Genomic DNA, 13,170 nt, shown 5'->3' on the forward strand with positions numbered 1-13,170 from the left:
CGTGTGAAGAACAGGTCTACGGGCCCGAATCCGGCAATCAGTGATGTTGATTCGAGTCCGACTCGAGCGCAGCGAGAGGAGCCACGGGGTCTGGGGCGGAGCCCCAGCCGCCGGAGGCAGATGGGCCACTCAAAGAACTATAGCATTAAAACGGACGTGAGTTACAAATCGACTTTCTCGCGGATGACAGGGGTGTCGTCGTCGAGGTCGGTGGCATCGGTGTCGGAATCAGAGTCGGCGACAGAGTCTGAGTCGGACGAGGCGTCCGAGTCGTCGGATTCGGGTTCCGAGGAGACAGCAATGTCGTCAGTTTCGGCATCCGAATCTGCTTCGTCCTCGGTAGGAGAATCGCTGTCGAGGTCTGGGACTTGAGAATCAGGAACTTCGACTACTGGCAAACCTTCTCCGTTGATAGAAACAAGTTCGGTGGTGAAAATAAGAGTGGCATGAGGAGGAATAGCACCACCAGCCCCGTGTTCACCGTATCCCAAGTGTGGAGGAATGGTCAATTTCCGTTTTTCGCCAACACACATTCCAAGAATACCTTGATCCCATCCTTGAATCACACGACCAACACCCAATGGGAACTCAATGGGCTGACCTCTCTCGACAGACGAGTCAAAGACAGTTCCGTCCGCTAGTTTTCCGGTGTAGTGGACCTCGACCAAGTCGCCCGAACGGGCCTTTCTGGTACATCCGTCAACTCTCTTGAGAATTCCAATACGCAATTTCTCCTGCTGCTCAGCACCAGCCACAACAGCCAAAAGACCAGTCAACACCAAACCCAATTGCAACTTCATTGTAACGTTGAATATTGCCAAATCCACCTCTTCCGCTTCACAACTTATGTACGTGGCGGTGTCACGTGCGTTTTTAGGGGGAGCATCGCCGGGGTCGGGACGTGCCTCCGGCGGCCGGGCTCCGCCCGGACCTGGTTGTGCTCGCTTCGCGAGCGATTTGGGGGGTCATGTCACTGCCAAAATCAGCTGCTGGCTCGACGGTCCAAGCCGCTTCGCGAAGCGAAGCACAACCAGGGTCTGGGGCGGAGCCCCAGCCGCCGGAGGCAGACCTCCGACCCCTGTGAACAGTCACAAAAGTACACAGAAATATTAATTACAGGAGTAGTAAGCATGCTCGAAGAGTGTGTTTAGAGCTCGCCGACACCCCATTGCTGGTCAATGCGTTTTTTGAGGGCGTAGCGTCGCACGATAATGGTCACGGTCAGGATGGTCATGATGGTGTAGATGAGTTTGGGTTTCTCGAAGCTGACAGTGAGCATGTCGAAGGGGCGAGACGGCGTGATGCGTGTGAAGAACAGGTCTACAGGCCCGAATCCGGCAATCAGTGATGTTGATTCGAGTGTTGCTGGTTCGGAAACAATGTGGTTGACTCCTAAGAGGTGACGCGAGTGGGAGAGGACGTTCATAGGAGGAAGGAAGATGACCGAGTTGTAAGTTGCTAGTCCTTCTTCTTGCTCTTCTTTCGTGGGATTCCGGCCAATAGGACGTCTGGCATCAAGCAAAATCTTGGGTAGAGTTGCTACTTTACCGTTGCTCAGAGTCAGGATAATGTCTCTGGAAGTGACACCATATCTGGTACGAGACACCGATAACGAGGTGATGATATCGTCGTTGAAAATGTAAGATTGCGATTTGACGTGAGGGGGGGCAAACGAATCGAAAGACGAGTACTTCTCATCATCTTGCGAGTGTCTTTGGTTGGGAATCTCTGACTCGTACAAATCCCATACAGCGATTTTCTGGCCCTCAATAGGCAGTTTGCTGTAAAAGGAGTACACAATCCAGTGCTCACCAAATACAAGGTTGATAGGTGATTTGTTAGACACCTCATCTTTGTGGACTTTGGTGTGTAGAACCCGGCCAGTCACACTGTCGAGTAAAGTCACGACGAGAGTATTGGTTTCTTCGTTGAGTGCAGCAACTGCAATAGCATTACGGTGAAGATACTTGTACAGCACACTTCTATCTCCCAAGACCTTACCGATGGAAGCAGTCAAGTCCTCAGGAGACCGCTTGGCTGTAGCAACAATGCGGTAATTGGGTCCTGGAGTGTACTGGAAGGTCTTCTGAGGCTCGGCAATGCCAAAATTGACAGCATATCCATCAAGAGTAGTACCATCATCTGATACTTTGGTGTGGTATGTACTTTTAACAGCTTCATCAGTAGAATCATTGGACTCTGTAGCCGGCGAGTCGTTAGCGGAGTCGGAGCTGACAACTGTGTAAACAGATTCGTTTGAAATAGCATATATAGCATTCTGAGTGTGTACAACTTCGGTAATGACAGAATCTGATGGTAATAAAATGGAAGACGAGGGTTGAACATTTCCTTCAACATCGACAGTGAAAATCTCACCAGTTGAAATGACTGCATAGATAGTATCGGAGTTGACAGCCAGATCCACAATTTCAGAGCCTTGTGGAACCGGTAATGTGACGGACCATACAATAGCGCCTTGGTTAGTAGTATCCAAAGCAAATACATGATTGTACTTATTAGCGACCACCAAGAGTTTATGGAATCCAAACAAGTTATCGTGAGATTCTGTTTTGGTATGAGATGTAAGAGGTACTTCAGCTGTCTTGTCATCCTCGGCATTACTAGCAGATGCAGAAGGGAATTTGACATGGGAAATAAAATATTTCAAATCTACCCAGTGACGAGCCAATCTTCTAGAAAATGCAGACAGGACATCAGCATGTTCTTCAAAGAGCAGCTCTTCTTCTGACAGACTCGAGTCATCAGACAAAAAGTCGACAAACACAGCTGACGTGATTTCGGTCAGTCCATCTTGACGAGACCACACAACTTCTAATAAAGGATCAATGAGTTGTAAATTACCCAACTCAGTTTGTGCAAGGGTGTTGCCAGATGGAAAAGACAGAATAGGAAACGGATGGTTTTCACTGACAGCATTCACACTAGTATTAATATCAGCTTCAGCTCTGGTAATAGTATGACCTTTGACAGTGAACTTGATAATGATATTACTGTCCAAGAGATTGACCACTTCAGAAGTGGCAGTTACTTCTACAGTTGACTTGACTGATTGACTAGCCAAAACAACCGATTCTTCACTAGCAGTATTTCCATTGGAATCGACCACACGAATTGCAGCATTTGAGCCTGATCTCACCACAACAATAGTATCAGAGCTACCTTGAACAGGGTGAACACTGAGAACCTCGTCCAAAGAGCGAGAAAACACTGAAGTAGCACTTCCGAATTTTCTTCTCGAGTGAACAGATCCATCGGATTTGTCAACATTGATCAAATAGCCACTGGAAGTAATGACTCCAACCTTGTCTGATAAATCAATCACAGCCAAAGGAGCAGAATCAATTTCCAGATCACTAGACCAGGTACGAGAACCCGACAATGCATCTAATTTGAGTAAAAATCCACTTTTCAGTGCCACAAATACTTGATCAGTATTGGCATTTGCACTAGCAGCAACTCCATTGATAGCAGAAACCGTTTCTTCAAGGGAGATATCCCATTCGGCCAAACCTGTAATAGGATCCCAAGCAATAACTCGACCATCACTAGAAGCAGACACAAACAGCTCGTTGAGTCCATTATTTACTTTTGCCAAGTATTTACTAGAAACAGCATGTGTTTGAGACGAAGAATCGGATTCATCCAACCATCTTCTCCAAAGAGTTGTACCATCAGTACCATTAATTGATGCCAGTACCGAGGACTCAGTAAATGTACCAATGATCGCCTCGCTGTTGCTACTTCCACGAGCAACAACGGTATTCTGAGAATTTAAATAACCAATTGGATTTTTAGCCCAATCTACAACATATGCCTCGTCCGAAAAAACAGCAGAAACTCCAGATGCCAATAAAGACACTGACACAGACGTCAGGAAAGCCGTCGCGCCGAACTTCATTTTGCAATTGAATCGAGCTAACAACTGGGAAGTTTAAGCTCGAGAACTAACCAACAGCAAATGAATTATACTGATCACAGACACAGATGTTTACCAACAACCAAACAATTGAGGGTATGACAAAGTCCCAGAGTGCCAGAGTCCGTTTTTGATGTCGTAATTGCCGGAGATGACTACTGTAGAAGCTCTCGAACATGGACATGCACCTTCACAGAACCATATTGTGAATAAGTAGGGGATTTTGACGGTGCATTTTGATATTAGGTCCATTTGATGTTTATGCATCGGTGATATTGTACATCTCGAGAATAATATATCACGTCAACTGAGAGTCTCTAGGACTCTATTTTCTGAATTATTATCGATAATAGCCTTCATCAGCATATATCAGAACTACAATTGGGCTTTTTTCGTTCATGAAGAGAGAAACCGAGTCGATTGGATCGAATACAGTTGGTCACTGAACAGATCTGTCTCTTAACTGTCAAACCTGATTCATTGTCGGTGCTGTTGACTGCTCGATAAATGTTCGGGGGATTTGGCAGTGCTCCTCCTGGAGGAGGGGGCGGAGGATCAGGGAACACAGGTAGTGTTTTTGGAACACAATCTGCGTTTTCAGGTCCACCAGCTGGAAATGGAGGATTCACATTTGGCCAACCAAATCAACAGAATCAGCAACCGCCACCACAACAGCAGTCAAATTGGTCGAACAAATGGCAGAATCCACAACTCCAGCAACAAAATCAGAAGAATCAACAGGCCAGACAGTTTGGAAAGCCGAATCGGGGCCAGTTTCAAGGCAACAACAGTTCTCGAGGTGGTTTCAATGGCAATGCCAGTGGTAGTTCGAGTTTCGGTAACCAGAATGGTAGTGCTTTTACAGGTGGATCAACTTCATCAGGAGCTTTTGACCAACAACAAAAAGGAGGCAACAACAGGCCCAGAGGAGGGGGAATGAATCGCGGAAGAGGAGGGTTTGGACAGAACCGAGGTGGTAAATTTCAGCAGCAGCAGCAGCCCCAAAATCAACAACAAACGAAGAATGTATTTCAGAGTAAACGCTCAATTCCTGCTCCAGGATCTGGTAGTCTGACTGCACCAGGGTTCAAGCCCAGGTCACGACCACCACGCCAAGTACCCGAGTTCTTACTACCAGGATCAGCTTCGATAAAACAAGTGCTATGGAAACAGGATCCATGGGACCTTTCGAACCAGCAGGCCATGGCACGTCTCGAACAGCAGTTTTCAAGTTCCGACATGCAAACGCTCTATGAACAGGTAGGATCTCATTGATAGAGGAGCCCGACCCCGTTACTGCATCTGCCAGAATCCGACTCGAGCGAAGCGAGAGGAGCAATGGGGTCTGGGGCAACGCCCCAGCCGCCGGAGGCATGGATCCCTCCCGAGAGAAACTAACACACCACACAGATGCAGAGTATGAGAGAGAAAGAGAGACAAGAAATGGAGTCTAGAGGGCTTGTAGATAGACAGGATGTGAAGAAGAAGCTGCAAGATGCCATTACGTTTGTTGGTTCTTGTACCGATATGTGTCCCATTTTTGAACGAGTTCGACGAACGTATGAGAACAACGTCAAACAGCTTGAAAAGGACCCTCAGACCGGAAAAGTGACGAGCCAGTATGCAGTCAAGGCGTTTTCAAGACCAGCAGCAGGCCAGCCACCACCACTGCCATCAGACGTGCGACCTCCTCATATTTTAGTGAAAACGCTGCAGTATCTTAGTGAAAAAATCTTACCACAGCTACCAGCCAGTCATTCATTTTTGTGGGATAGAACGAGATCCATCAGACAGGATTTTACGTACCAAAACTACTCGGGTCCGGAGGCTATCGAGTGTAATGAGATAATCGCCCGAATTCATATTATCTGTCTTCATGTAATGGCGGGTCATGATCAGGAGTACTCGAAACAGCAGGAGATTGAACAGCTCACGAAAACGTTACAGACACTATCGGAATTTTATAACGACAATCGGAAACGAGGGCTTCCAGACAGTCCTAATGAGCCGGAAATGAGAGCGTTTCAGCTTCTGTGTCATCTGAAGGATCCTGATGTAGAGTTCCAAGTCCAGCAGTTGCCGATACATGTGTTTAAAGATGCGAGAATCCAAAGAGCTCTGGAGCTGCGAAATCTAGTTCAACAGAATAGAATTCTCGAAAAGGGGCATATATATACAGAAAATGCTGCGAATATTTTTGCGCTATTTTTTGAAAAGCTAGCCACTGATGGTAGTACGCCACCACTGTATTTATGTCTTTTGGAAAGCTCGTTCAATGATATACGACTGGCTTCGTTAAATGCCATGTCAAGAGCATATCATTCTCGAGGAAAGCCGTATTTTATCGACCGACTGACGAGTATGCTGGGGTTTGACAGTGAGCAAGAGGGGTTAGAATTCTGCCAGTATTACGACTTGACTGTGGTTGATGATGCCAGTGGAAAGAAATGTGTGGATTTGGTTTCATACAATCAAAGTACGGTTAATAATAAACAGCCCAAACAGCAGCCTTTTAGTCTACTCGTTGATAGACGGGTAGGAGCTGGTTATAATCAGCTGGTGGTACCGAGTAGAATTGACAGTGCGTCCACAACTCCTGCTGCAAGTGGTGGAATAGGAACTGGATTTGGTGGATTCTCTGCCAGGAGTAACAGTAGCTTTGGAAATAGTATAAATGGAGTTGCCAAACCTGTGTTCGGTAGCGGCATTCCCAGCCCTGGTCAGACTCCTAATATATTTGCGGCTAATAAAGAGGCAACCTTGTTTGGTGGTACCAAGTCTTCAATTCCAAGCATGCCTTCTGCTCCGCCAGCAACCAAGGCTCAAACATGGGCTAATATTGCTAGTGGAGCTGTCCCTGCAACTACAGAACCAACGCCAGCGGTCAAACAGGAGCAGTCTGCTCTACAAACGCAACCTTTCAGTCTGTCAGGTGGCAGGGGAATTGGTCTAGCTAAACCCCAATCTGTGGGAATTCCTTTAACAGCTAGCACTGCATCATCAGGTACAACACCAAATTCAATGTTCGGCTCTTCTAAACCATTTTCATTTGGTGGCGACACAATCAAAGCAACATCGACATCACTCTTACCAAATAAAACACCACAACCATCAAGTAATGTTTTTACCAATCCTTTTGCAAGTAACGCATCTGCAGATAAGAAACAAGCACCAGACTCGGCGTCAACAGTTTCACCTCTCGGCCAAACGCCGGCTTCAACACCCGGTCCCAAACCAGCATTACCAACCGAACCAGTAGCATTACCACCTCCACCAAAACCTGTTTATACAGATTCGATGGTCAAAAAGCAGATAGATAGAATGCTTCGATCAGCAGTGTCTGGCGAAATCAGCTCGAATATTCTCCCCAGCCAGTGGAAGTCGATAACACAGGCTCGTCAGGAAAGAAAAGCACTCATTGATAGCGTTTCAGAAGATATCTACAAAAAGTGCATTTCCGACCTGTTATACCGACAATCTGCTAATGCCCTAGCCGAACACCTATTTTCAAGGAGACTGAGACGGGATGCCATTCGATTGATTAGTGCTGCTGGACAGCGAGCAAAAGAACGGGCAGATCGCAAACGCAAAATTCTCGAAGAATACCGAATTGTGTCACAAACATTGGGTAGAAGTGACTTGCGACGATCGAGCAGTAATGGCAGTCTAAGAAGCAGGCCGACATCTTCATCATCTCATGTGTCCGAAAAAGAGCAAATCAAAGCAATGAAACGAGCCAGGGTATCCGCATCGAACGAATGGTCACCATACGCCCTTAAACCCCTATTAATCCCATCAGTAGAAGAAGCATTTAGACGGCAGTCTCAGTTTGACAGAACAGTGTCGTTAGCTATATTCGTTCCTGACTGGGAGAAAACTGAAGGCACCTGGACACGGAGCAAACTGTCACTTGTATGGGATGGCCAGCAGACATCGACCTACTGTAACAAGGTGGAAAACAACAGCACACAGATCAACCTCATGGCTCTTGAGAGTGATCCTGCCACGTTTTCTAGAATTGGCATGCTTATATTTGAGTGTGGAGTTGATCTCAGCATAGAACCTCAAGCGTTTGAAGCAGTCATCTCGAGCTTGGTACCCCGGTCCGAGTTTCTTATCAGTCTACTGATTGTCAACTGGGATGGCCGGTCACAATCGGACGTCTACGAACATCTCAACATCACGAGATACGAATCACTTTTAGACAACATTACATTCTGTTCCCTAACGTCATCCAGTATTGGAAAAGACATCTCTGTGAATTTCAGCGTCGGACTCGAACGACTCAGTCAATCATTCACTGCTACTCTCTCAACTTTAGGTCTACAACTGCGAAAACAACAAGCAGCCAACAACCAACGACGACTGGCATTAAAAGCTGCTAAAGAAGAACAAGAACGACGACTTGCTCTCGAAAAACAAAAACAAGACAAATGGAACCGACTGAGCTCGCTCAACTCGTTACACGTCTACACCGAATCGCCCTCACCCCCCACCGCTCCACCACAACCCAAACGAAAACGCAGTTTCAACGACAGCGGCTCCCTGGCCACCTCACCCGCCACCAAATCAGCTCGCAACCCCTCTGCCATCCACTCAACACCAGTCCAACTCCCCAAAGCACTCGCCGAGCTCAAAGACCTCGTCTCCTCGGTCCTCACCCGCACCCCGCAATCCATGTAGCATATCTCCCTTTAATGTAATATAGCATCGCATCCCCCTTCTGCCCCTCTTGCTTGACTGGAGTCGGACTTGAGGACGGGGACCTGCCTCCGGCGGCTGGGGCTTTGCCCCAGACCCCATTGCTCCTCTCGCTTCGCTCGAGTCGGGCTCCGGGACCCTGTCCGTACCCCTGTGACCTGCCTGCTGGCGAACTCCAAGCCCGACTCGAGCGGAGCGAGAGGAGCAGCGGGGTCTGGGGCGGAGCCCCAGCCGCCGGAGGCAGCAGGACATGTGGAAGTGTATAGAAATGCATGTTATTAAATAAATAGAATAAATAGACGTGGATCACGTATGCAGAAGGGGGTTAGAAGTCGTTGATGGACATCGAGTGGGCGAGGTGCGAGGTGGGCAGGTAGGTCCGGTGGGGCGAGCGGTCTTGGAGGTCGAAGCTCGACACGAACCGTTTGCGGATGCCGAAGATTTCTTCGGTGCCGAACTCGTCTTCGAGGAGGTAGCTCGAGTTATTGTCCTGGCGGGGACCCAGGATCATTTGCGCTCGGCCCACAAACTCCTCGTCGACTTTGCCGTTACGTTTCATGAGCAGCTCGACCGCGTAAACTCGGTAGAAGTCGCTGTTCATTCGCAGCTCGCGTGGTCGCAGACCGGGAATGATGGTCGTTTGCACCCGGTACGTTTTCAGCGAAATAGGTTTCAGTTTGGGTGGGGCAGCATTGCCGGTGCTGGGGCTTTTATTACTGTTGGTGCTGCTGCTAGCAGCAGAATTGTTGCTAGTGGAGTTGGAGGAGGATGTTGGAGAGACAACTAGTAATTGAGCAGGATGGGGTTCATCCATGGACCGAGGACCAAATGACAGGTAGTTTGTCGTCACATTCTGCTGGGTGTTGGAAAGTGACGATGCCATGAGTGATATGGCTTTGATAGACGCAGTGAGATTCGACACAATCGACTTTTTGCCAAGTAGACGTTTGGTTTTGGAAAACACAGAGCTGCTTTTCTTTTCTTTCGTCTTCTCATCATTCGTATCGTCATTGTCGTCACTGTCATTATCATTCTCGTTCCCATTATTGTAATCATATGTATTGTCAGTCAACGATCCAGCTACGAGCAATGGATGGTCGTCAATTGACGCTTCAAAGTCGGGGATCTCGATTTTCCGTCTCGATACTGGACCTGTAGCACTATTGGCCACTGAATTGGCACTAGTAGACAATGCCGAGTTAGCAGACTCACAAGATACAAACGAGCCAACAGGAGAATCATATGGAGTGACAGTGGTGGTAGAATCATGGTCGAGCTGACGGTTGTCTAACCCAGACAGACCGAGTAGTGCTTCAGTCGAGGCAAGAACAGGCGATTGTGAGTTATTAGCATCATTTTCACCGGATTCTCCATCGTCATCCTCATCAATCCATTCGTGAATATCGTCGACCCGTTTACCTTGGTACGATATTGGCACGGCACCAGTGGACTCCGAATTACTTTCGGGTTCAGGGGTAGTAGTATCAACCTTAACGTTTAATGCAGCAAGACTATCACGAAAAGCTCCTTGCCAAGTCGATAACGTGCTAGCAGAATGTACTCCGTAAGCAGGTGGTGCCGTTTGTTTTGGTTTTTGCTCTGCTATAGCACGTTTGCTTTTGGCGGAATACTCACCGCCGCCGTTGATAAGCGATGCGTCTTCGGTGCCGTGTACTGCATTATCATTGTTTCTCGAAGCCGGGGTTAGGGTCGAGTTAGAGTGGGTATCACGACGTAGTGATCGGAAATGGGTCTCCGAATTTTGGGGGTGGTATTGGTGATGGTGGAGGTCGTCATCGTCGGAATGGTGAACAGACGTCGAATCGGCATTGGTGTTGGAGTCATCGTCACCGTTAATTGCATCAGACATAAACGAATCCATTGAATCCATCGAGTTGACCGAGTTGATTGAGGTGGATGGGTTGGAGTAGGACGTAGCGGTAGACGTAGAAGAGGGGCCAATTAACATGTCAAAATCGTCTAAACCAGCCGAACTAGACTGGGAAGTAGAAACCAAGTTGCGTAGATTGTTGATTGGATGCATAATAGGGGTAGTTCTAGCAGTCGAACTGGTACCAGTACTACCCATAGACATATCACTTGTTGTAGATATCGTAGATGTAGTAGAAGTAGCACTTACAGTGCTAACAGCAGTGTCGGTACTACTGTTACTACCAGCTCGAGACTTTAATTCGGGTCTCATGGGAGGAGGTAGTAACAAATCGTTATCGTAATTGACATCGTCATTGTTGTTGGTAGGAGAACGAGAACAACAGGACGAAGGAGAAGAAGCCAAGGATGTGGTCGAACGATTGCTCCGTTTTTGTTTTCGTGGTTTAGGAATAACAGTAGTCGTTAATAAATTTGACAGAGCTGGCGATAGCTTTCGACCCCTGTGATCATGAGTGATGTTGGTTTGTTTCACAGTCAACACAGAAATAGGCGGCGATACAGAAGTCGAGATGGCTATCTCTGCGTTATTTGAATATAACATTTTTTGTTGTTGGATAGGCCGAGTCGGCAATGGCATTTGTGGATACTAGTAGTCTTAAAAGGTGCAAGGCATATCAGTTGATAGTATTTGGAGAGTGCTCGATGCCAGCGCTGTATCAATGTTGGCCAAAAAAACAAAAAAAAAACTATTACTGTCAATGATCAATCCAATCAGTAATCAATAATTAGTATCAATAAACAGAATCAATAATCAGTAACAATCTACTAGTGAAATATCAACAGATGTCGAAGTTATCTTATCTGTTATCTACCGGACTGCCGAATGTTGGTGACTGTGATGTTGTACTGTAGTTGTAGTAGTAGTTGTAGTTGTAGTTGCAGATTATAGAGCAGCGACAACAAGAGAAATAATAATAAATAAAGGTCGATAATTAATCAAAAGACCAATTCAACTTCAGTCGAAATAGTTCTTTTGAAATTTGAAACAAAATCGTTATTGTTGTTCGCACTAAAAGTCGGAGTTGCAATCAACAAGCAAGTACGCACTGAGTCAACTGTAGTATGGTAGTAGTAGTAGTAACAACCAGTAATCAATACTACTTAATAATCCCAGCGGCAATCAAAAAACAAAAAAACACAAAAACCAAAAAAGTTCCTTGGTCGTAGCAAAAGTTAAAGAAAGAAGATATCAAACTTATACAAGAAACAGCTGAAAGGTAATAACCAACCTTGAATCAAAGGTTAATTAACTAACTTAGAACACCGAGCAAAAAAAAAAGGGGCCTATCGATTCGATTATATACAGTGATTATCAACCAGCCTACTTTGCTAGCCACATTGGATACGGGGGTTTGGTTTGGCTTGGTTTGGTTTGGTTGGGAGTAAGCAGGCGCGCATCGGATGCAGGACAGCCATGCGACCCAGCATGCGACCCGAATGCGACGCCAATGCACCCACTGCGGCAGTTGGGGGTTACAGTCGCAGCCGGTCGCCGGCCCCTAGGTAGGGGCGATGGGCCAGCTGCAATGTGCATGCCAGCCAGTGCGTTGATGACGCAGTGTCACCAGGGTGGGGGGACGGACTGCCTCCGGCGGCTGGGGCTCCGCCCCAGACCCTGGTTGCTCCTGCTTCGCAGGAGTTGGCTAGGTTCGTAGGGGGTTGATTGGAGGAGGTGGAGGTGAAGGAGGAAGTAGTGGTGGTGGTGGGATTATTGGGCCGTGGGAGGTGGAAGGGATGTTTATTGGGTGATGTGAGGGGGTGGTTAGCGGGTGGTTAGTGGGTGATTACTGGGTCGTCACTGGGTGTTACTGGGTGGTTTATTGGCTTGTGTGAGGGGGTGACAACGGGTTAAGGACCCGTTGTGAGGAATGGTTGGAGGGCCGGAGATGTGGTCCTGCCTGGCTACTCACTCGCATGACCAGTGTCTCAGTAGGCGGAGGGTGTGACACAGTTGTATGTGGGCTGCAAGGCAAGCCCTGCCTGACTGGCCCCAGAGGGCACACCCAAGCGACGCTGGGGCCCGCTGGGGCCGGTGACTTGAATCTGCACCGATCGGTTTGGAAGCCATTGCCGCGAGCCTTCGCTACATGGCTGTGCAGGAAAAGCGTCTTGTCCCGTGCCTGCTGCCCTTTACTTTTTCCTCACCACCCCTGCCCTCTCCCACATATGCAGTACTTTTTGCCGCCCCCACCACGGCGGCTCCGGACTTCCGGACACGGCGGCCCACCTCCCCCAAACAGCAACCGGCCTGTGGGCCGCCAATGGGGGTGTGCCTCCGGCGGCCGGGCTCCGCCCGGACCCGTGGTGCTCGCTTCGCGAGCGGCGTCGGGGGTGGGTCCGCTGGCTGATGCTGTCGACCCCCAGCCAGGGGTCTGTGTGGTATGTGTATGAGTGTGCAGTAATAATAATAATAATAATATTTTTTTCCACCCACCCCCAACAGACATCGGCGATTGGCCCCTATCCAGGGGTGCGGTTGTGGCTGCCTCCGGCGACTGGGACTCTGCCCCAGACCCCGCTGCTCCTCTCGCTCCGCTCGAGTCGGTTCCCTCGACGGTCCCAGCAGTCTCCTGCGAAGC

The 13,170-nt window shown here is 48.1% G+C and overlaps 5 protein-coding genes across 5 annotated transcripts; 2 read left to right on the top strand and 3 right to left on the bottom strand.

Moving 5' to 3' along the window:
* Positions 1-161: 161 nt before the first annotated feature.
* On the bottom strand, positions 162-800 carry FPR2 (peptidylprolyl isomerase family protein FPR2; the record flags this gene model as incomplete). The annotated part of the gene is made up of 1 exon (XM_018878357.1): positions 162-800. One exon carries the CDS (start codon positions 798-800, stop codon positions 162-164), a length of 639 nt encoding a protein of 212 aa, XP_018735669.1.
* A 347-nt stretch (positions 801-1,147) lies between these two features.
* EMC1 (Emc1p) lies at positions 1,148-3,919 on the bottom strand (the record flags this gene model as incomplete). Its single annotated transcript, XM_018878358.1, has 1 exon — positions 1,148-3,919. The coding sequence occupies one exon, from the start codon at positions 3,917-3,919 to the stop codon at positions 1,148-1,150; it is 2,772 nt and encodes a 923-aa protein (XP_018735670.1).
* Positions 3,920-4,444: 525 nt separating this feature from the next.
* On the top strand, positions 4,445-5,212 carry AWJ20_1476 (uncharacterized protein; the record flags this gene model as incomplete). Its single annotated transcript, XM_018878359.1, has 1 exon — positions 4,445-5,212. One exon carries the CDS (start codon positions 4,445-4,447, stop codon positions 5,210-5,212), a length of 768 nt encoding a protein of 255 aa, XP_018735671.1.
* A 144-nt stretch (positions 5,213-5,356) lies between these two features.
* On the top strand, positions 5,357-8,620 carry SAC3 (Sac3p; the record flags this gene model as incomplete). The annotated part of the gene is made up of 1 exon (XM_018878360.1): positions 5,357-8,620. The coding sequence occupies one exon, from the start codon at positions 5,357-5,359 to the stop codon at positions 8,618-8,620; it is 3,264 nt and encodes a 1,087-aa protein (XP_018735672.1).
* Positions 8,621-8,963: 343 nt separating this feature from the next.
* AWJ20_1478 (uncharacterized protein) lies at positions 8,964-11,168 on the bottom strand (the record flags this gene model as incomplete). The annotated part of the gene is made up of 1 exon (XM_018878361.1): positions 8,964-11,168. The coding sequence occupies one exon, from the start codon at positions 11,166-11,168 to the stop codon at positions 8,964-8,966; it is 2,205 nt and encodes a 734-aa protein (XP_018735673.1).
* Between the last annotated feature and the right edge of the window lie 2,002 nt (positions 11,169-13,170).

Source organism: Sugiyamaella lignohabitans, chromosome A (assembly GCF_001640025.1).
Source record: "Sugiyamaella lignohabitans strain CBS 10342 chromosome A, complete sequence".
NCBI lineage: Eukaryota > Fungi > Ascomycota > Dipodascomycetes > Dipodascales > Trichomonascaceae > Sugiyamaella > Sugiyamaella lignohabitans.